This window comes from Hemicordylus capensis, chromosome 2 (assembly GCF_027244095.1).
Source record: "Hemicordylus capensis ecotype Gifberg chromosome 2, rHemCap1.1.pri, whole genome shotgun sequence".
NCBI lineage: Eukaryota > Metazoa > Chordata > Lepidosauria > Squamata > Cordylidae > Hemicordylus > Hemicordylus capensis.
In genome coordinates, this window is record NC_069658.1 from 411,236,885 (window position 1) to 411,260,032 (window position 23,148).

A 23,148-nucleotide genomic window follows, 5' to 3' on the forward strand; every position below is an offset into this window, starting at 1 on the left:
GGCTTCATTGTAGAAGAACTGACTCGTAACAAACATGAGGCATAAATGGTGGCTGAGAAACTGCAACCAATAAAAGTCATACACTGTTTTCTGGCACACTTAAAATAGGATTGAAATAAAGCCCAGTAAAACGCTTTAAGATCAAAGTATAATTTTTAAAAAGTGGTCAGTTGGAGAGCAAATTATGTCCCAAGCAGCTGCAAGAACCATAGAATCCTGGCTTTCTCCCCATCCCATTTTTTTTTTTAAAAAGGCCACACAATTCCCAGACTTGTTACACAATACACTTGGCTATGTAGATACATATGCTCTTCAGCACTAGTTAGCACCAGATTTGTGGGGGACCCCTTAATGTGAAGGAAGGCAGAGCAGCTGAACTAGCAGCTGCCATCATTCTTTCCCCTATAATGCTGCTTCCTGTTTCTTCCATTGCATCACTGGAAGATGAGGTTCACACACAAAAGAAGATGGCAGATGCCAACACAGACCCCATTGCTTTGGGGTGTGTGTGTGTGTGTGTGTGTGTGTGTGTGTGTGTTTAAGCCGTTACTACCTTGGCAACATCACTTGGGGGTGCTTCTTGGTCGCCGTGCTGGCACCTGCTATCCTTTTTCATCAGGGCCTCACCATTTTTTAAAACCATTGTTCCTTTGCTAACTTTCACCAAATGTCCAAGCTGGTTGACCCGACCGAGGCCCTGACAATAATTTAGTATACAAACAATAGTTACTGTTGTTCTGTTTTATCTGAGTATGTAATACTGGCCCTCCTAAGACATTATGGTTTCTCCACTGCTGCTACTATTAACTGAAGTAGGCTATGGGTGGGCTACAGACACTGGCTTATCATCCTGACTAAATTTACTCAAGAAAGTCCCATTGAGATTAAAAGGATAAGTTAGGCATGCCTGCTGTGTCCTGTTAATTTCAGCAGAACTTCCTCAAGTAAATTTAGTTGGGAGGTCAGCCACTGTAAACTTTTCAAAAAGTTGCTGCTGCTATTATTACCAGAGGCAAGTGGTCTCCCAAAAGTGGGGTGACAGTGCTATAAGCTCCCTTTCCTGCAAAGTAACTCTCTCCACACCTTCCTTTGGTTCTACCCACTCAAAGTTCTTCTTAATTGCTCAATTCCAACTCTGCCCATGCAAACTCCTATCAGTCATGATAGGATCAAAGGGATCCTCCAGAATCAAAGGCAGTATACTGCTGAATATCAGATTCTGCACAGAAACATCATTGCCCTCATATTATTTATTATTATTATTTTATTATTTTTACATTTATATCCCGCTCTTCCTCTAAGGAGCCCAGAGCGGTGTACTACATACTTGAGTTTCTCTTTCACAACAACCCTGTGAAGTAGGTTAGGCTGAGAGAGAAGTGACTGGCCCAGAGTCACCCAGCTAGTTTCATGGCTGAACGGGGATTTGAACTTGGGTCTCCCCGGTCCTAGTCCAGCACTCTAACCACTACAGCACGCTGGCTCTCAATTCTGCTTGTAAGAGTCTCAGAGGCCTTTGGCATGCAACTCTTGGAAACAGAGAATCAGAGCAATGTTAGCACAACTTGCCCATGGTCATAAACTGAGAATATGGCAGACAGGAGGTCTAAGCCACAAAACTCTAATTTGTCCCAACATTTGCTGCTGCAACACATCAGTTTTATGGAAAGTAAGATGGTGAGTCTGAAAGACCAATGACTTGCTCAAGGCTACAAACTATGTACAAGGCAGAGGAAGGGGCTGATCCTCAAACATCAACCCCACCCCCAGTTAATTCAATTCTTTATCCCAGATTTAGATGGGAAATTTTCTGAATATTCACTTCTCCTCAGCTGTCTTCAAAAGAAAGGAAAACAATTTCCCCATGTTTCTTTCACCTCCCGTCCAACCAATACAATCCAATTTTTCTTCCCAATCTCGTCTCCAATTTATAAGCACAGGACTCCAGCAAAAGCCTCACTTACACATCCTAGAAGTTAGAAAAGTTCCTTATGGGAGAAACTGCTTCCTAACATATGCTGTGCTCAGGCTATTTAGTGGTTTACAGGGAATAACCCTGTTAATTGGGCAAAGAGACATATTTCAAGACATCTTGCATTTTTCCGCGAAGAACAACTGTCCCTATTTCATCCCAGCATAGTGCCTTTTCAGCAGCTATTGTTGGTGTCTCTCATGTATTTTTTTCTGTTGTGAAGATTACGAGCCCTTTTGGAACAGCGAACCCTTTAATCTCATTTCTCTACTGTGTAAACTGCTTTGTGAACCTTTTTTTTTTTGGTTGAAAAGCAGCACACAAACAAACAAAACCGGTGAGTTGAATTGGGCCCAGATGCTAATTGGCAGCCATTGCAGTTGAGCAACAAGCAGGCTCAACATGCTCTCTATACCTTGACCCCATCAGAAGACAAGCAGGAGCATTCTGCACCAGATATAACTTGGCTAATAAACCATCTGCATGTAAATCACATATTGAGGCCATTCTCACATCCAAAGTGGGCTGGGTAGAAGGCAGGATCCTACCTGGAGCCAGGTAGGAGCCAGCGTGGTATAGTGGTTAGAGTGCTGGACTAGGACCCAGGAGACCCGAGTTCAAATCTCCATTCATCCATGACATTTGCCGGGGTGACTCTGGGCCAGTCACTTCTCTCTCAGCCTAACCTACTTCACAGGGTTGTTGTGAGGAGAAACTCAAGTATGTAGTACACCGCTCTGGGCTCCTTGGAGGAAAAGCGGGATATAAATTAAATAAATAAATAAATAAATAAATAAATAAATAAATAAATAAATAAATAACACCTGCGTTCCCCCAGATCATTGGAGCCTCCTTTGGGCTCTGCCGCTTGCGCACTCACATGACCAGTGCAGTGGCCAACTCCTGAAGCGGGACCAGGAGGAAGAAGTCCTCCCATATTCCACAATGCACTGTGCGAGCAGCGGAGAGGCAGCCCACAGCAATGCAGCAGCACTCCTCTCTCTGGCCTTGCTTTCCATTGGACACTATGGCTGCGACTCCTAGCAGCCATTGTAACTGCTGCAGTGCTTCAAACAACCACAAAGTACGGTAGGACAAGCTCTGTTTTCTTCCTACCTCACTTTGTACCTGGTAGCAGATCTGAGCTACCAAACTCTGGAGCAGCTGGGTCAGGTGACCCAGATGACATGAGTTGCCTGGGTTAATTCTACCCAGGTAACTCATGTCATGAAAATGGGTTCTTTATGCTAGTTTTATTTATACCCCAATTTCTGATCAAAAAGTCCTCAGGGCAGCTTACAATATACTGCAATAATATAACAACAATTTAAAATAGTTACACAAGCACATAACCCAGCAGCACTTAGTCCTCTGGCCGGTAGTAGAACCCGGCTTCTCTTTAGGTCTGCAAGTCCACTGGGCAACGGGCAGTTAGAGCACATCTGAGGTCTTTCTGTGAGGCTGGGGGGTGAGGGGAAGCAGGCTTCCTGGAGCTGCTCTTTCTGTGACCAATGGTGGGCTTCAGGCTGGTTTTGCTACTTGCTGAGATGCTCTTCCCAGGAGGCAGGGGGTGCAACCTGCCAGGGGTCCTTTGGCCGATGGCAGAGAGTGCTTCCCTTCAGTCTCCAAGTCTCCATGCAACTTTACAGGAATCAGGGCCAGCTCCAGGTTTCTAGGCAGAAGTCCCCTTGTGGGCCCCCTCCTACCTGGATGGGCCCTGAGAGTGTCGCTCTGCCACCCCCACATAAAGGCTATGAGCACAGAGGTTCTCTCAGAGATCAGCACTATAGTGGGCTCTTCTGAGGACAGCTGCCCAATGATGATGCTGACCTTTGATTAAAACTCCCCACCCCACCAGATTCCTTCAGCCCCCTCCCTGGCTGCTTTTAAGGCCCTTCTTAAGACCCATCTGTTTCTCCAGGTGTTTGCCCTATAATAATAACAACAACAACAACTACTACTACTACTACTATTATTATTATTATTATGGGTTTAATACTGGCTGCACAAGAACAGGCACTGAGAACAAATGCAATCAAAGCAAAAGTAGAAAAATCAACAACAAACAGCAAGTGCCGCCTTTGTAAAGAAGCAGATGAAACAGTGGATCACCTAATCAGCTGTTGTAAAAAGATTGCACAGACTGACTACAAACAAAGGCATGACAAGGTAGCACGGATGATACACTGGAACATCTGCAAAAAAATACAAGCTACCTGTAGCCAAACATTGGTGGGACCATAAAATTGAAAAAGTGGTAGAAAATGAAGATGCAAAAATATTATGGGACTTCCGACTACCAATAGACAAACATCTGCCACACAATACACCAGATATAACTGTAGTCAAGAAGAAAGAAAAACAAGTGAAAATAATTGACATAGCAATACCAGGGGATAGCAGAGTAGAAGAAAAAGAAATAGAAAAAAAATCACAAAATACAAAGATCTACAAACTGAAATTGAAAGGCTGTGGCAGAAAAAGGCCAAAATAATCCCAGTGGTAATTGGTGCCCTAGGTGCAATTCCAAAACAACTCAAAGAGCACCTCAACACCATAGGGGCCACAGAAATCACCATCAGCCAATTACAAAAAGCAGCTTTACTGGGAACAGCCTATATTCTGCGACGATATCTATAATAACAGCAAGTACAATGATAATAAAATTAATTCATCCCAGGTCCTTGGGAAAGACTTGATGTCTGTATAAAACAAACCAGTCAATAACACCTGTCTGACTGTGTAAACAACAACAACAACAATTCATTGTTATTGGTATTGTTGTTCACTGCCCAGACTCTTTGGAGGAGGCGGTATATAAGAAAATTTTAATAAACAAACAAACAAACACACAAACAAACAAACAAACAAAACTCTGTTAGACATCCCAGTGAGAGGTGATAAGGACACGGATAACAGGAGCCAGGTCCTCAAGGGATGGGACCAATTATCTGAGCAACTAATGAAAAATACATTCATATCCTATAAGCATCACTATGGGAAACTATCCTTTTGAAAATGAGGAATTCCTGTTGAAAGATCATGCTGCACCCATCCACCAGGGGGCCTGGCCTGAATCTGAACAACTCTAGTCTGCAAATGATGGAGAATAAAAGCCATGCATGACAATAATACAACATATCTCTAACCCCTGGAGTCCACATACATTGGTTACCCTGTGCAAGTGCCTTGTTGCCCACTGAAATGGCAAATGTGGGCAACTGTGGGATTAGCATGGTATTTGCAGGGTGTGTGCTTCTGATGTAGGGATGGCAGAGCAGCAGCTAGTTTTTCTAGCTACCTGCTCAGTTTTTCCCCTGCATGTCTGGGTTTCTGCTACTGCACTGAAGTGACAGCATAGGCAGCTGCCATGCAGACCAGCCCTGGAGAGAGTGGTGATAGCAACAGAAGACATGTGTCTCCTCTGTCAGTGCACCCATCACATTTTTCTACCCTAGAGTTTGGGAAATTCACCACTAGCTCATCAGACAGCCCTTGCTCAATTGAAAAATAGGTTGTTCTTTGCCCTTATTTATCGCCAAAATTCATCTCTCTAGGCAGTTTACCTAATAGCCCTTCTTCTGTAATGATCCTCATTTTTTGCATTTTGCTCATCTAATGTTTTCTCTATGGTACAGCCCGGTTCTGGCAGCCCCAGCCCTAACCTGATTAGGGAACATGTCCCTGTTCTCTGAAATGAGTCAAATGCTTCAGTTGTTCCTATGCTATCCGACACCCAAGATGATTTATTGTGCCTTGTAAAAAGAAAAGCTCTATCCTCAGTGTATCTTTCACTAATGGGGAAAATACTAACGGCTGAAATTGCAGAACATCTCATCAGTGTTGGAACATTGGCATAAGTGCTTCATATTCTTATCAAACATTCGCTCTCTTCCTTTTAACCAAGTTTACTTAGTTCCTTTCAACTTTGTTTACATGCCTGTTCTATCTCCCTTATCCTCCTTTTCCACTTCCTGTTTCCAGCTGCTCAAATCATTTCAACAATCTGTCCTTTGCCATGGCAGCTACGTGCTCACCTTTGTACCTTTCTAGGACAGTGCCTGATCACCAAGGTTGAGCTTCAACATTAACCTCTTTGTACCTACCATCTACCTCTTCTGGCCACTCTAGTCAGTTTCTCTTAGTACAAGAATGTCTCTTCGTCTTATGGAAGCATTTGGTATCTTTCCACTTAGTAAGTCTTTCCAACGTAATGGAAAGGGCTAGCAAATGGTCAAAGTCATAGTATCCTCATTTCACCCACTTCTTATATTCCATGATTCTGATATGTGTTCTTAATTGACAATAGCTCTATTCACATGTTACGTTCAACACTCATATGTTGAATGTACAGTGCATATATTCACCCGTTATGTGGAACATAGGTACAGCAGTACACTGTACCATATATTTGAGGGCCAAGTCACTGCTTAATTTTGATAATTGATTAAGCTGCAAAGGGACCATGGAGTAAGGGGGGATGATTGTCCCCCAGCCACCGGGGTCTGGGGGGCTGCCAGGGTACCCCCTCACCCTCGGACAGGGTGCCCCCTTATCTCCTCCCACACCCAGCCAGCGAATGAGGTACTGGGAGTGTGAGGTACACCCTTCCCCAGCCACTGTTTCACTGAAACACTGGCTGTGCTGGGGAAAAAGCCAAGCTAGCCAACATTTCAATGAAATGCTGACTGGGGAGGGATGGGAGAGGGTACAAATGGAACCTCTCCTGGGCAGTGGCCCCATCCCCTACATCTGACATTAACTGCAAGGGGGTGGGGTCAATGCTGAGATTGGGGTCTGTCAGCCCTGGCAGAGCTTCCCTTCCCCAGTCAGCAGTTCATGGAATCACTGAATGGGAGCTCCTTTTCTGGCCTCCTTGAGAAGGCAGGGAAAGGAGCTCCCAGTCAGTGATTCAATGAACCTCTGACTGGGGAAGGGAAGCTCTGCTGGGGCTGATGGGCCCCACCCCCTTGCATCTGATGTCAGATGCGTGGGGTGTGGCTTGGGATGGGTGCACACTTCACGTGCACGATTCTAACGCCTAAAGGGCAGGGGAGCCGCCGGAGGACTTTGTCCTCCGGCTACGGCCAAGCTTCCTACATCCCTGCTGCAAAGTACTACATTTTGTTGCACATTGCAACACAAGTTACTGAGCAGAATTTCTGCAAAACTAGATCATGGGTTCGCTACTCCAACTGAAAGTGAATAGACCCTAGCTTCAAGAATTGTTTACCTGAACATAGATGGGGCATCCCAAAGAAAGAGCATTGTCACAGATTCTGTTTTTAATACGGATCATACTATTTTTTCATAGCTGTGGCTGGATAGATGGTCTATGAACTTTATCTGATTCCCCCTTTACTAGGTTCTGCTCGGCAGGGCCGTCCTTAGGGTGGGGCAACTGGGGCAATTGCCCCGCGCCCTGAGCTGGCACAGGCCCCGCTCTGGGCACACTGCAGTGCAGCCTGCCCTCCTCTCTCCCCCAGTCCCAGCCACTTATCTTTTCCACTGCCCAGCCGGAGCCCATCTTTTGGGTATGTGTGCAGCTTGAAAGGCTCCCAGGCAATCTGCTAGAGCTCCTTCTTTCCCCACCTCTCAGCTGTTCGGTGGGTGAGCGGGGCTTCTAGAGAGGCCTCTATGCAGGTCTCCCTGAAGCCTGAAGTTCAGAAAGTAGGCAAACAAGCAGGCAGGCAGAGAGGGGTGGGAATGTGTATATTTAAATTGAAGTGGATTGGACAAATTGTTGGTTGTTGCTTTTTTAATTGAATTTTAAAAACCCATCCAAAAAGTCCTATAAGTGGCTTGTTTCATGGCAGAAATTTACAAAAACACCTGGAACAAACTATCTATCTATCTATCTATCTGTCTATCTGAACACACTATGCTCAAGTTGATCTGAGAACTTTGAAGCATGTGTTGTGCTTTTTAATTTTTATTTCTTGAGAAATGCATTATATGTCCAAGCTGGTTGGACATGTCCAAAAACCTCTCTCACACTATTTACACTGCATGTCATCAATCAGAATGATTCTGTAATGATATGAAATGTTAAGGAGGCCCCACACATGCTGATTCTCCTCCAGCCCCACACCCCGCTAGGGACAGCCCTGCTCCTTGGACTGAAACAGATTCACTCTAATATGTTCACTTATATTATGTTGAGCTTACCTGCCCAGCTTGTAGAGGCTCTTCAATCAACCCTGAGGGCGAAAACATTGCCAGCACCTCAGAAAGGAATGGATTCAGAAGGAGCCAGGTCTGCCCCTTGCTGCATACACAGAATGCTTAAAACCTTTAAGTGAAAGGGAGGGGCAGGAGCACTTCCAGCTTCTGTCAGAGCTCTATAGGGTTCTGCATATCAGCCTAGCAGCCGCAGTCCCATATGTGGGACAGTACAAAGGACATGAAAGAGAATTCAATATCTCCATACAGAATCTAAAAACCCCAATAGAAAATCACAATTTGTGGGTAAGTGGGCATACTATACAAGCAGAGCAAGTCATACAAGGGCTGAAAACATCATGACTAGTTTACAACTATGTTGGACTTGACTTGTGATTTGGGGTAGGAGATGTGGAGGAAAACAGGCTACACAAAACAAAGGGAAGCAGGGAGGGTGCTGATAGTGATAGGAATGTTCAGACGGATACTCTTAGGGTTTGAGAGGGATCTTGGCGATCTTTGCTTTGCCTATGGACTCTAACATGCGAAAGCTCTGGCTGAGTGCCAAGCCTTTTATTCTTGGAAGCAGATTTAGAGAGATCAGTAATTAAATTCAGGAGGAGCTTTACACAGGGTTCCACCTGGCAACCCACTACATCCTACACGTACAGGGAATGATACAATAAATAACCCTTATTGTTAGGGAAGATCTCATGTTGGCAAGGACAAAGAAAGACTTTCCCAGTAGGTAACAAAACAGTAGGGATATGCATGGAACTGGTTCGAGAGGCAGGCAGTTTGAAGGGGAGGGATCTCTTTAAGGATGGGGGAGGGTGCTTTTACCCCTCCCGCTGCATTTCCCTTGCCGGCACTGCCTTTTAAAATGGTCCAGCGGTGCAGCAGCATACCTCCTTCCGTCCCGGTGCCTCCTCGGACCAGAAGTGACCGGAAGTTGCCGTCCCGTTGCGCATGTCACAATGTGTGCACAAACAGCAACGTCCGGTCACTTTTGGTCTGAGGAGGCACTGGGATGGCAAGGAGGTACGCTGCCGCCCCACTGGATCATTTTAAAAGGCAGCATCGGTGGGGGAAATGCGGCGGGAGGGTAAGAGCACCCTCACCCACCCTTAAAGAGATCCCCTCCCACTGTCAAACTGGCAGGCGCCAGTTCTGTGCACACCATTATAAAATATGGGACATGAATGATGTGTTACCTCCTTAACAGAGACCCAGCCCAAAGATGACTGAGAATGACTACAGCACTGTTGAAGCAACAAAAATAAGAAGCAAACTCATACCAATGTTTCCATTCGGTGAGAAAGGATTACCAGGTTTTGTAATATATGGTCCTGAATGCTTCGAGGTATCTAGAACGTTATTAGAGCAAAGAGCAATTGGCAAGAGAGTTATATACTTTCAAAGCATAAACCCCACAGTAATAACATCAGGTTTTATCTCCTGCCTACATAGGTTACATAGGAAACTCCTTATAATGAGTCATACAATTGGTACATCTAGCTCAGTACTGACCACCAAGATTGGCAGTGGCTCTCCAAGGTTTCAGACAGCAGCTTTTCTCAGCCCTACCAGGAGCTGCCAAGGATTGAATCTGAGATCTTCAACATGCAAGCAAGCAGATGCTCTTCCACTGAGCTATGGTCCTTTCTCTAAAGATGCGGCCCCTCCTTCCCCTATTGTACAGGCTTGTCTGGGAACTGAACTCAGGATCTCTTGCACCCAAATAAAGAATCATAACTCATATAACATAGAAATGTTCTTTATGCTGAGTCAGGCCACTGGTTTATCTAGTTTACTGTTGACACTGACTAGTACAGCAGGGGCTTCAGTTGGATATTTTCTGGACGTGCCTGGAAATCCCAGGGATTGAACTTGGGACCTTCTGCGTGCAAATATTTGAGAGGGATCTTGGGTATTGCAGTAGTCCTTCCCCATATTACCTCTTAGGTTATGTAATGGTTTAGAGAAGGGAGGTGCTTGATAATCAGTGGGAGGGGTGAGAAGTCTAGAGAGGGATACAAAGAGAGCATAAATTGAATGCAATTGAATCTATCTAGCTCTCCCATAACAACCACCAGCCTGACTGAAAGTACATGAGTTTAGTAGATGAATACTACCAAATGTTTTTCTAGGACCTTCATTATTCTGGGCACTGGCTGACAATCTGACTAGGGGTGTGTACAAATCAAAATTTGTTTTTTGATTTGAATTCAAACCAAATTAGAACCAAACCCCTGGTCCATGAACTGGTTTGGAGTTAAATGGCTGACTGGTCCGGTCTGTTCAACCAAACTGGTTCGGTGGTTCGAGGGGCTATGCTTGTGAAGGAGTGGGGGAATCCTTGAAAAGTCTTTTAAAGGGTGGCTGGGGGATGGCAAGAGGGCACTTAAGTAGAATAAGGTTCTTACCGGCCAGGTGGTGGCAGCCACCCCTCAAATCCCCCCTCATGCAGCTCCAGCAACCTGCCCACGCTGCTCAGCTGCCATGCGGGTTGCTGGGGAGAGCACTGCACGCTTGGGCTGTGCCAGGGGGGCTATGAGGAGCGGCAGTGGCTGCTGCCAGGCCAGTAAGAACCTTAATCTATTTCTAAAGATGCTCTCTTGCTGCCACCCTCCGGCTGCCCTTTAGAAGACTTTTCAAGGATTCCCCCACCCCTTTGCTTGTAAAGCAAAGGGAATCCTCACTGGGCCCCCCTTCATAAGGATAGACCCTTGATCCCAAACTGGTCTGCCATAGACAGCTCAGATCAGTTTGATCGCGGTCCGTGATCAGAACTGCCAAACCATCCTGTTTTGAGGCAAATCAGTTCAGGATTGAACAGTCCATGCACACCCCTAATCCTAAATAAAATACAATGGCTGACATTCAGACTAACAAAACACTCACACAAAAAAAGTGTTGAGCAAACTAGTAGTGCTAAGTCTGGAGACTCCATTTCATACTAGTGTTGCACTAGCACTTGCACAAGAAGGTGCACAGCTTGTGGCATGGTCTCCTATATTTTGCATGGAACTTTTGTGCAAGAGCGCAATTTCAAGCATCACCCAACTGTGCACAGCTGTGCACTAGTGCAACTTTTTTTGTTGCGAAAGCACTTCGTTAGTCTGGACATCAAGTGTTCAAAGTGGCAAGATGGGCATGCAATTGTACAATCTAGCAATATTTATTCAAAGAGACAAATTCATATGAGAAATCAGTTTTCTTCCCCAAGTAGGGAATTTTATAGATCCACTTATCTCTAAATGGGAGTTTATCAAAAGGCTTCTTTGGAAACTTCTAGATTACATAAGAATATTGGAAGGCCCATCTAAATCTGGCACTCCATCTGCAAAAAACAGCAACCAGTTGCTTCTGGAAAATCACAAGCAGGGCACGATGGCAACAATATTCAGAGGCTGCCAGACATGAAAGTTTCATTTCACTCTCATGACTAATGTAATTAAATGACATTATGTTCATGTATTCTGTGAAGGGCTATGCCTATGGGTTCTATAAAGCTGCATTCTGTGACCTATACAGATTATGCCAACTAAATAAATGTGCACACATGTACTCTTTTGAGATAATTTATACTGCTTTGTTGTCTTGGGTAGTAGCAAGAACTACGTAGGGTAGTGAAACCTTTACTCTGATCACTGGAAGTCCTACTTAGCGTTCTTCTGATTTCGCCAGTCATTCTGCACACATTACCAGCCCATCTTTTTATTTCCAAGTGCGAGATGCTTTTTTTAAAAAAAGAAAGCTTTCATTAATTTTTTTTAAATGAAAGATTCTCAGGATGCTGAATCTTGTGCTAAATATTAATGTTTGTGCTTATGCAATGGGTCTGCAGAATTGTGGAACCAAAAAAGGATGGGACATTTTATATCTTGGATAATCAAATTAATTTTAAAGTTTCGTTTAAGAATAAGGCAAACGTTCTCTATGATGCATTAGCAACCAACATTTTCAGATGATGCATAATTGCTGTCTGAGAACAAATATATTAAACTGGCATGGAAACAGAAAAGTTAGGCTGAGCACTGTAAACATCCAACAGTCATAAAAAATTAACTTAAGTAAGATAGAATAATAAACATTAAACAGGCAAACTCAATGTGCCATTGAATCATAGGTTTCTTGCAATTATCACTCCTGTTTTCATTTTGCACTTTGGAGAGTTTTTTTGGCCTAGCTATTTCTAGGCAGCTCAACACATACAAGTCTCCCTTTTCTTGTGTTTTTATTTATTTCAAAAATTGATATAAAAGACTTGGAAAACAAACTATATCGGAACCTTCCCATACTCTCTCAATAATATTCATTAATTGTGTTCCCCAGATAATCAGCAGGTTTCGGTTCCAGCCACACACATTCCCAATTGTTTCATTAGCCAAAAATCATTCTTTTCTAACCAGAAAAGCCCTGTTGGAGTTTTTTTCATTCCCTCTGCTAGCAACTTCTGAGTCATCTGTTTTAGCTACTATTTTAGATTCAAAACTGGGGCCAAAATCTCCTATTGGTTTCAAACCATATTAGTTGAGAATGTAGTTATAACCTATTTGCTAGAGAATCATTTTTCTCTAAAGGGCACACTCTGTGGATACCTTTTGTCTTCAGTTTTGAAGGCATGACACACCTTACCCCAGGTACATGAGGTGTGTCTGGAGAACTGAGTCTGTGAAAAAGAGTACGAGTTCACTTTTGATATGTGCTGGTAATCTTTTGTATTTTTCAAACTTGCACATTTTCAGTTGACTCTAGGTCCATTCACACATTATGTTCAACACTCACACAATGAGTGTACAGTATACACAGGAAGAGATCTGCACACAGGTACAGTCATTCACATGCTATGCTGAATGCAGGTACAGAATTACACTTCCTCTCTGTACCATGCATTTGAAGGGCCTGTATCCAGGTTCACCTTTTAAATGAACACAGGCACAATCATTCACAAAAACACATGTAAGAGTGTACAGCCATCTGTACACTCGTACAGCATAATGTCTGAACTGGGCTTCTGAAGTTTCCATTTCTAAAGCAAAACTAATGCATAGTTAAGTTAAGAGCCATAAACATGGATTGTATTGCTTATATTCCTAAACTGGTGTTCTGTTTTCCTTGAATAAACCTTTTATGTGTTTAAGAATATTTCTAAGTTTTGCCCTGAACATTTCGAAGCCCTAGGACAGAGGTTCCCAACCTTGGGCCCTCCAGGTGTTGCTGAACTACAACTCCCATCATCAGCTACAGTTTATGGTGGCTGGGGATGATGGGAGTTGTAGACATCGGGAGGAACACAGGTTGGGAAGCTCTGCTCTGGGCTAAGATCACAGATGTCTCTAGCCTCCTGAGTACCCCTTTGCTCCTGGTACCCACAGTCAAGTCCTTTTTCACAGAAGGGAATATAGTGAGGTGTAAACAATACAAACACTGACGGGATGCCATTTATTTTCCTCACAATGCCCTGGAATGACACTACATTTGGGACACTGTAAGAAAAACAAAATGGTGGTTGCTGGGAAATGCTGCTGCCGCCCCTGCTTAAATTTTCTTTTTAAGCGTTTCACTGCTGCCATGCTACAATACCCTCTTAACAAAATTGAACATAATTTTAAGGAATGAATAACTAAACAAATGAACTATTTAATAATGAAAACAGTATACCATGAAATGACACAGATTATCAAAGGAGCAACAGTTTCTAATAGAACTTTTAATAGGGTGGCTATAAAAATAAGGAGAACTTTTGTGCCTAACTTTAAATGGGCTTTCTAGGAACCATTGAGTTTACTCCTTTACATACATTTAACTTAAAAGATTTGCTTAAATGAATTCAAATTTAAGCAATGCTTTAGAGCAAAGTCGTTCCAGGGCAACTGCCTCATAGATGGTAGTCACATCCAGCATTCTCTATAGACCTGCCAAAAATCACATACTTGCCCAATAGCTCATTGAAGGAGATGCTATGATGCAGAAGAAATGGGGTAGAACAAAATCAAGAAAAAGTTATGTCTGCCTGTGAAGCACTTTCTTTCTTAATTTGAGAACCAATATTCAGGTCCGGCAATTCTGCTTAGCAACATTAGCACAGCTAAGGTATTATGCAAATAGGAGGTGCTTGGAAGCCTTGCCTCCACCATGACATGTGAGAAAACCTTACCTCCTGCTCTCCACACTTACTCATGGAGAGATCCTCCCTATGATGCAGAACACTGGGGCACTCCAGCATTTTGATTAAGGGGAGGATCTCTCTCTGAGTAAAGCATGTGTCTCTGCAGAGAAATGATGCACACATGGAGGGGGGATGGAGTGTTTTGCATGCATCTTGGTGAGGGTGGGGCTTTCAAGCACATTCTCAGGGCCACTGTTTGCATAATGCCTGAAGGCTTAATGAGTTTTTAAAATTTAACCAACATAAACAAAAATATACACAGTACAGTACCGCTTGATGGTAAAACTAATGTTTTATATTCACCTAGGACAAAGTCCTAAAGTAAAGCTGTGCTGTTGAGTAGGTGTTGACTCCTGGCAACCACAGAGCCATGGGGTTGTCTTTGGTAGAATACAGGAGGGTTGCTGTTGTTGTTATTATTATTTACATTTATATCCCGCTCTTTCTCCAAGGAGCCCAGAGCGGTGTACTACATACTTAAGTTTCTCCTCACAACAACCCTGTGAAGTAGCTTAGGCTGAGAGAGAAGTGACTGGCCCAGAGTCACACAGCAAGTATCATTGCTGAATGGGGATTTGAACTCGGGTCTCCTCGGTCCTTGTCCAGCACTCTAACCACTACACCATGCTGGTTCCTTTACCATTGCCATATCTTGTGCAGTATGAGATCAGGCGCGTAACAATGATAGGGCAAGGGGAGACAGTTGTCTGGGGGCCCCACTGCCTGGAGGGGCACCCCAGAGGCACCTCATGTGACTCCCCATTGCCCCCTGCCCAGCCCCATAGCCTCTCAGCCACTTGCCCTCTTCGCCGTCTCTCCTGCTTGTTCTGCTGGCCGGCAATCCAGGCAGCAGGCAAGCTGCAAAGAGCTCCTTTTCTCCCGCCTCTCAGCTGATCGGCGGGTGGGCGGGGCTTCCAGGGAGGCCTCCGTGTAGGCCGCAGTGAAGCCTGAACTCGAGTAGGGCCCAAGCCAGCCAGGAAGGAGGAGGCAGCCAGAGTGTTCTCTGCAGCAGAAGACCCCTTGCTGCCCTGCTTAACCCAGACCAGCATTTGCCAGGTAGAGTGTGAACTCCTTTTTGTGGTTACCTTTCCCGCCCCCCCCCCATATATAGGCATCTGCTTGCCATAGGGCTTGGATATGGGGGGGGTGGTGGAGGGACCGAGAAGTCTCTGAATATTTATTTTGAAACAGCTTGGAAAATTTGCTGACTTAAAAAAAACTATCTAAAAAGTCCTATAAGTGGCTTGTTTCATGGCAGAAAATTGCAAAAACTTCTGGAACAGTATTTTATTAATTTTATTTATTCATTCATTCATTTATAAATGCACTTATGTTCAAGTTGTTTTGCAACCCAGAAGGTCTGAGTGAGAACTGTGAAGCATGTGTGGTGCTTTTATTTTATTTTTCTTGTGTGTGAACTGCTCCCCAATAACTTGCAGGGACTTCAGGGTAAATCTGGCCAACATGTGAATGCAGCACCTCCATTCCAGAGGAGATGCGTCTTAAAGGGCTTTAAAAGCCTCCTGTGAAAAACCTCCTGGAATCAAACTTGACTGAATTTGTTCAGAATTCTGAGAAAACAAACATAGGTTCACCCTGCATGGTTGAAAGTCTCCTTTGCTAATCTGCAGCGAGGGGCCCATTTTAATAATTCGTCTTTCTAGTGTGTTCTAGGCATTAAAAGTAATACAAATGTATAGTACTCAATGTATATCACTATATATTGTGACGTGTGTGTGTGTATTCAGTGAAATGTATTTGCAGGCAGCATACTTATTTTGGAATATCAGACTTAAATCCTTGGGGGCCTGGGGTGTGCGGAGGCCCTGGACTTTGGGGGGGGGCCCATTTTAAAATCTTGTCTCTGGGCCCACTCCAACCTTGCTACGCCCCTGTATGAGATGATGCCTGTCAGCATCTTCCTATATTGCTGCTGCCCGGTATAGGTGTTTCCCGTAGTGCCTGGTCCCTTCTCCTTGCAAAATATGCTCAGAAGGGCACATTTTGCATCACAAAAGTTCTGGAAAGAAGGGAATACTTCATCTACCACCTACCAGCCTCTTTGCCTTTGAATGCCACTGCCCAGCTGTATTCTGGACTGGCTGTGCAACTAAAAGGGGGCCATCAGGGCTTCAAGACATGTGGCTGTAGTGTAATATGTAGCTTGCCCTGGAGTGCATTTGTCAAACATGAACACAGAGTTTGAGAGATGTCACATCTAAAACAAGGCAAACATGGAGAACTAAGATACCACCCAACAAGAAATAATGAGAAACAGCTTTGTGTTTTTAATTAAAAGCACAACAATTTTTTTATGTCTCATTCATTTGTTTGTTGTTATAGAATCAAAACACAATACTTTTCCTTTTAATGAAAAACAGCAGCCGTTTAAATCTGGATGTCTTTTTCGTCTTGAAGCAGACTTGTAAAAGCCCAGGAAACTGCCTTTTTGTACGTGTGCCAAGGCAAATTTTGAACCTTTATAAAATGTGGTATCTAGACAATAACATTTGGTACAAGTAGGGGAGGGAAATTCTGAGGAAGTGCCTTGATGATCATAGCCACTTAATCAGCTGATCTAAAACTGGCTACTATTATTGCCCTTCTCAGATCTGGTATGTTTGTTGCTAGTCTGGCTAAGAATCAACAATGGGAAGGAGAAGTCATATCAAGGCTGCCTTTCCTTCACTATGGTCTTTTGAGAAGTGGCAAATCCTCAGTGCTTAGTTGCCAGGGGAAAAAACCTACAATCAATTCACGTCTGACTTAAGAGACTTTGTTCAGCCTAGTTTGATCGGAGTCTTAAGAGAGTTGCATCAATACAAGTGGACATTTGGGCAAATTCCTGATTAATGCATTGGAAACTTTTAATATAGCAATAAATTTTAGACTTGTAGAAGCAGTTCTGAATGTGATAGTTCAGAGTGATTATGACAGAGATTTACATTCAACAACACTGTCCTGACTAGTTAGCCAACCTAGTCAGTGGTGGGTCGGGGTGGGGACACCTAGAGAGAACAAAAACTTGAAAAAACAAAACGCTCGCTAATTTAGCTTGGTTAAAGTAACATTCTCTTACTCTAAATACTAGATTTCAAGGTTACAGAATCAAGACTGAATATTTGGGATTGAGATTTCACCGGTGTGTTATCAATTTCTAGGACATTGTATGTTTTGAATTGGTTATTTGTAATTTCGGCTGTCTATCACTGACAAACAGAAACCTAGAACCTGCCTCCCAGACGTTACTTCTTTCCTCCTTCAAATTCTTTCCCCAAACCCACTTTCCCCATGAAACTTTTGGCATAACCCCCAGCCAAACTAAGAATGTGAAAGTGTCACACCTCTTTTACAGATGCTGCACTGGTTGCCTGTTCACTTCTGGGTCCAATTCAATGTGCTGGTTTTCACCTACAAAACCCTTATGGACTTAGCATCTGTATATCTCCAGGATCGCCTCTCTCAGCCAGTTGTATCCCGTTCTGTGAGGTCTTCTCAGCTGGCCCTCCTTAGTGTCCCTGGCCCTGGTGTAGTGTAAAGTAAACTTCAAAGAAGGAGGGCCTTCTCTGCGGCTGCCTCTCTTCTTTGGAACACCCCCCCCCCAATTCGATCATCCCTCTCCCTGGCTGCTTTTAAGGCTCTTCTTAAGACACACCTGTTTCACCAGCTATTTGGCCTTTAATATATGTATTTTTAAAAAAATTGATTATTGTTGGTATTTCTGTTGTTCACTGCCTAGAGTCTTTGGAGGAGGTGGTATATAAGAAGTTTCAATAAATAAAACAACATGAAAAAATGTCTCACCGTCCCGTCTCACTTTCCCTCCATTTCCCAAGTTGTTTCTCTTGCGTCTATTGTAAAACACCATCTAATCTAGTCTATTATTATTATTATTATTATTAAGTATAAATCGATATCACCACTACCACTACCACTACCACCCTGCATTCAATGTTTTTTACATAGTCAGCTCACACATAGAGCCTTGATTTACATATGCAGCAGACCTGCTAAACACACACACACACACACCTCTGTGCCCAGGCTGCTAGCGTTTATTATTTGCTTTTATACAGATAACTAAAAATTCAGTCCCCAGCTGCAGCAGTATAGTCCATTCTACCACCTCATTCTGTTGCAAGTATAGTCCAGATTTTAGCTGAGTATCAGTGAGATATAAGACACCAATTTTTTTCTTCAGTGATTTACATGCACATGTGAATCAGATCTTGGAAACTGAAGGGTAATGGCAGAAATTGCCCTAACATGGAACATCAGAGCATCTCACCTAAAATTCATTTCAAAATGCTTTCATTTTTCCTCGGAATGCACCAAATGTTTGGCATGGTGCTATATTATGGTAAAGTGAGTGGCAGGGGGGGAAAAATACAAGGCGTAAAAACAAAGAATTATACATTTCATATTTTGCTTTGATGACCATTTCGGGTAAGTACAGATGTATATATAGGGGGGGAAACAGTCACAGTGCTCGGAAAAGGCACTCACTGCATCGTTGGCGGATGTGCTTATTTCCCCTCTCCGATCCCAATTCAAAGCTCTAACCTATACACAACACTGGCTGTATCGCAAGACAGCAAAAGGATAAACGACTACATGAGTACAGAAGAATGAATGTTAAACTTCAACCATCCAGGAACTGGAACCAATGCACATAATTCTCTCAGAAAGTATTTCCCTACTTTTCACACATTTTTAAAAATCTGAACCACCATGGAAAGAATTGTTGAAATAGTCTGGTGATAACCATTCTTACACATTATTAAGCAAAATCTACAATGGAAGAAGAGAGTAGCAAACACACCAAAACAAGATCTGAAAAATTATGAGTGGGTTTTTAAAGTGAGAAACCTCCTAATCCGTCCAACAAGCCAATAATCTCTGGATGAATACAAGGAATATTACAGAGTGGGTCTTCTTCTTTCACCTAGCTCGCTATAATATTTCTCATTGTTCCCAGTTCTATACATGTCTGCTCAAAATTAAGTTCCACTGAGCACAATGGGATTTATTCCCAGTTAAGGGTGCATATGCATAGAATTAAAACCTTTAAAAGGCAGGGTGATATTACTTATGTCTTTCCCCCCTGAGCTATAAACAAACTTCTTAGCTTTTCCAACAAAAACCACTTGTAAGCCTACAGGTCACTTTATCAGGAGTAAGATGTGGGAAACTGGATGTTCCTGCTCATATCAGCATTCAAAACACTCATATCATAGTTCATTTTTAGAACCATTCAACATATAACAATGTAAGAGGCCAAGGACATAAACAGCACAGCAATTTTTTTAAATGCCCACTTAAAAGAAGTATTCACCTGAGCAAGCCAGTTTGCCACCCAATTTCTGCCGATTCCCTCTGCCCCCTTTTGCTGCAGCCCTCCATGCAACATCCTGTGCCATTCCGGAGGGTCCCCCACTCTCAGGAATGGCTTTTCAGAGGGCACAGGCCGTCACAATGGGGCGAGGGATGGGGAAGCTCCCTTGCGCGAGTGCCATTCAGCTTGTGCAAGTTTGGAGCCGAGCCACTGTTCTCCTGAAAAGTTACTACTAAATTACCTAGCAAAATAAATACCTGGAAACATATAGTGCAAACAGGATTGGAATGTCAAAATAAATGTATAATTTAACAGCTAAACTGGCTGGAACATGAGGTTCGAAGGGGCAGCGCTGGGTAAGAATCTGCCCACAGGGTACAGACAGTTGAATTCTTTTTAATTAAGAAAAACAAAGCATACTGAAATGCAGTAAAATTGCAATCGTGTCTTCAAGCATTGTGTGTGTGTGTGTGTGTGTGTGTGTGTGTGTGTCCATCCTTGCCCAAGAGCTCAACTCCATCAGGAAAGAACACTATACCTGTTCCTGTGTCTCCAAGTCCCTCTGTTGCATTTTTTTTTCTGTAGCGCGAACCTGATTGCAATACTTCTCAATCTCATTTTCCAATCCCTGAAACAATAACAGTACAAAGCAGACATGAACACTTGCATGATCAGGAGACAACAACATAGAATGAATGTAACACTTCGGTAGCTGAATTTCTGGATGTTCTAAATTCTTCTATCATAGCTACCAATCAGCTCGAGAGCTTGCGACAAGGTTGGGCTGTATCTTTCCCCTTAGGTCAAACTAGATGTGAACTTAAAGTACTTTTAAGAGGTATGTTTACCATTGGAAGCACCTCTTTTTCATTTAAAAAAACACAGGCACGGGGCCCCAATTCTGATCAGGACCATGGGGAGGCAGCACTGTTTTGTTGCAGAAAATCCCTCTGAAGGGTTATTTGTTCCTGAAAAGCTGTTTGTTCACATTTGCTTTGGGGGACAATTTTTGGCAAGAAAAAGCTAACCTCCCTCTCCCTGTGCACCACAGCCCCAATCAGGATTGGACACCCTCTCCTTGACCCCTACTGCTGAAAGTGACAAAAGAGGTGCTTCTGGAGATCAGCATGCCTATTAAAACTATGATTAGGTGCACATCTAGTTAGGTGCACTAGAATGGCTAATACCTTTCTATAGTAGCACTGGTAGCAATTATGCTCCATAAACTAGTAATTCTAAAATACGTTCGAGCACACAGGTTTGCTGCAAGAGAATTGCTAGTGTGTCATGAGAAAAGAAAAATCAAAGGCTTCCTCGATCCTAAGGCACTCACAACACCAGCAAGACAGCTGCCTATGGATTTGCTGCTCTGGCCTTCCTCTCTGCTGAGGGTGAGTGAGTGGGAATTCTGCTGCACTTCTGTATCAGGTGTGAAGGGAGCATTCTGTCATTCCTGATACAGAGAGACAGCAGAATTCCTCACCTTCAAGAGCATCTCTGGGCTTCCAGAAGACACTTCCAGGACAGCAACCTATGCAGAAAGAAAGGGTGTGGACAACTCTTGGGTTACTCTTACTGGTACATATTCCCAAAGAAAACTTTTTCAGTGTAACAAGCCCAAGATTGATTAAAGAAACATGGAATGCGTGACTTGCAATGAATCACACACCACTTTTCAATTCAACTGAACTCTCTGAACATGACAGGGAAGTCATGCGGAATGGACAACAGCCAGAAAACTTCGGCTACAAGTCATTTTAGAGCTTTTGGTACAGTAGTGCCTCCTTCCCAGTGAGCAAAAACCTTAAATAAACTAGAAGCAATTAAAGGAACTTGTACTACAAAGATTTAACAGAACCCAGTTCTATCTCTCTTAGACAATAATGGAATAGTGTAGGTTTAAATCATTTACAGGATAAAATGGCTATTCAGATAAGATAAGAGAAGTACTTGTGATAGATCCTGCATAATTGTTTTGAAGTGATGCCAAGAGTTAACTTAAAGGTATCCAAGCTGTAAAGCTTTAACATATCCTGATGCCAAAAAACTTTAATCAACATTAAGAGAGAGCTTCAGATCTTCCCAATTCCATACTGTTATACATTGTATATACACAGTGTGTCATAATGGAAGTCCACCATAAAATATGCATTACAAGGTTCCATGTGACGGAAAAACCAAGTGTGCTCTGTGTGATCGCCCCTTGTCCCCTTGATCTGTAGACATAGACTTTTCACTAAATTGTGCAGAGAAAAAGTTCTTGTTGCTGCACCATGCCTATCTGAAATGTTAGGTTCTCAAATGCATACATACCCCTATAGTCTCGTCAGTGTGATACTGCATAAATAGCAGACAAGAAGGTCATTCACACAACCAGCCCAACCCAGATTTGGAAGGCCCTACCTGGATCGGGCTGGTCATGTGGAGCACTGGGATCAGTCCTGATCCTGGTGCACTGCACGGGGTAGCTCAGGTTTTGTACCTGAGCTAATAGTGAGGTAGAAGGGCGCAGATGCACCCTTCTATCCCACTCCCCAGTTGTGCAGCTGCTGGGGCTACCTGCAGCCTGAGCAGCCACAGAAGCAGGCAACAGGAGTGCCCAGCACTGGGAAAATCCCCCAGTGTACCATGCTCCTTACTTCCTCCTCTGGTTCCCAGCTCTGCTGCTCACTGCAGCGCTGCTCGTGTGGCTGCGAGAGCAGCAGAGGGACGGGGAATGGCAGGACTGTGTGCAGGGAGGCGCCTGTTTCCCCGCCAGCCCAGCCCAGGCCCAGGTAAGTGGGTCATGTGAATGACCGTAATGGCTGACGTTCCATCTAATGAAGTGCTTGTGCTCTGTAAGATGAGCTGGCACTTCAGACAGGATCAGTTATTTCAGCACTAGCACTCACTGAGAGTGGTGGCAAATCTCAATGACCTCTCCATCCCTCTGGAACTCTCTGTGCCAACCAAAAATATTTCCTTGAGAGTTGCACAGACCTCAGGGAGGTATTTCTGAGTGACACAGAGGGCTTCTGGGGGAAAATTAATAACAACAATTTCAACCCTGACCCAACTTAAGTTAGTTTCACTAAATAAGTAGAACAAGTTAGTGACTATCCACTCATGTCCCATTGATTTCAAGATGATGTAAAAATGACTAACTTTAGGTGGATTGGGGCCTTCCTTGGGAAAAAAAATTGAACTGTTTTCTGCATATTGTTTTGAAGGCTAGAATACGCATTGGTTATGACAGTCGATTTCTAAAGGGGAGAGGGGAGGGGAAGGAATGGGGTTACAATATCTTTCCTCTTATATCACAGGGCAACTGAAGAAAAACAACTTATAAATGTGCACATAATCTAAGTCTGGAAGAAATTTCCTTGGTCACAACAACACGAAATGGAGAAATTATCTTGAACTGATTTAGGCTCATGGCTAAGTAGAATTACATGTCTGCAAACACACTAGCTGACATCCAGAAAAGCATTCTGGGGTTACTAAGATAGGTTGCTCTGAACTCAA

General features: G+C 43.5%; 1 protein-coding gene across 9 annotated transcripts in view; it reads right to left on the reverse strand.

Moving 5' to 3' along the window:
* CEP112 (centrosomal protein 112) overlaps positions 1–23,148 on the reverse strand; it is a 462,785-nt gene that overhangs the window by 40,903 nt on the left and 398,734 nt on the right. For 8 of the 9 annotated variants that reach the window (XR_008315603.1, XR_008315601.1, XR_008315602.1 and 5 more), the window contains one exon: positions 20,183–20,272. The exons of the other annotated variant lie outside the window; for it this stretch is intronic. Coding sequence is in view for 2 of the 8 variants with exons in the window: in XM_053292958.1 (XP_053148933.1) it covers positions 20,183–20,272 (90 nt within the window). In the remaining 6 variants the exon portion in view is untranslated. The remainder of the gene's footprint in view (positions 1–20,182; positions 20,273–23,148) is intronic. 9 annotated transcript variants of the gene reach the window in all.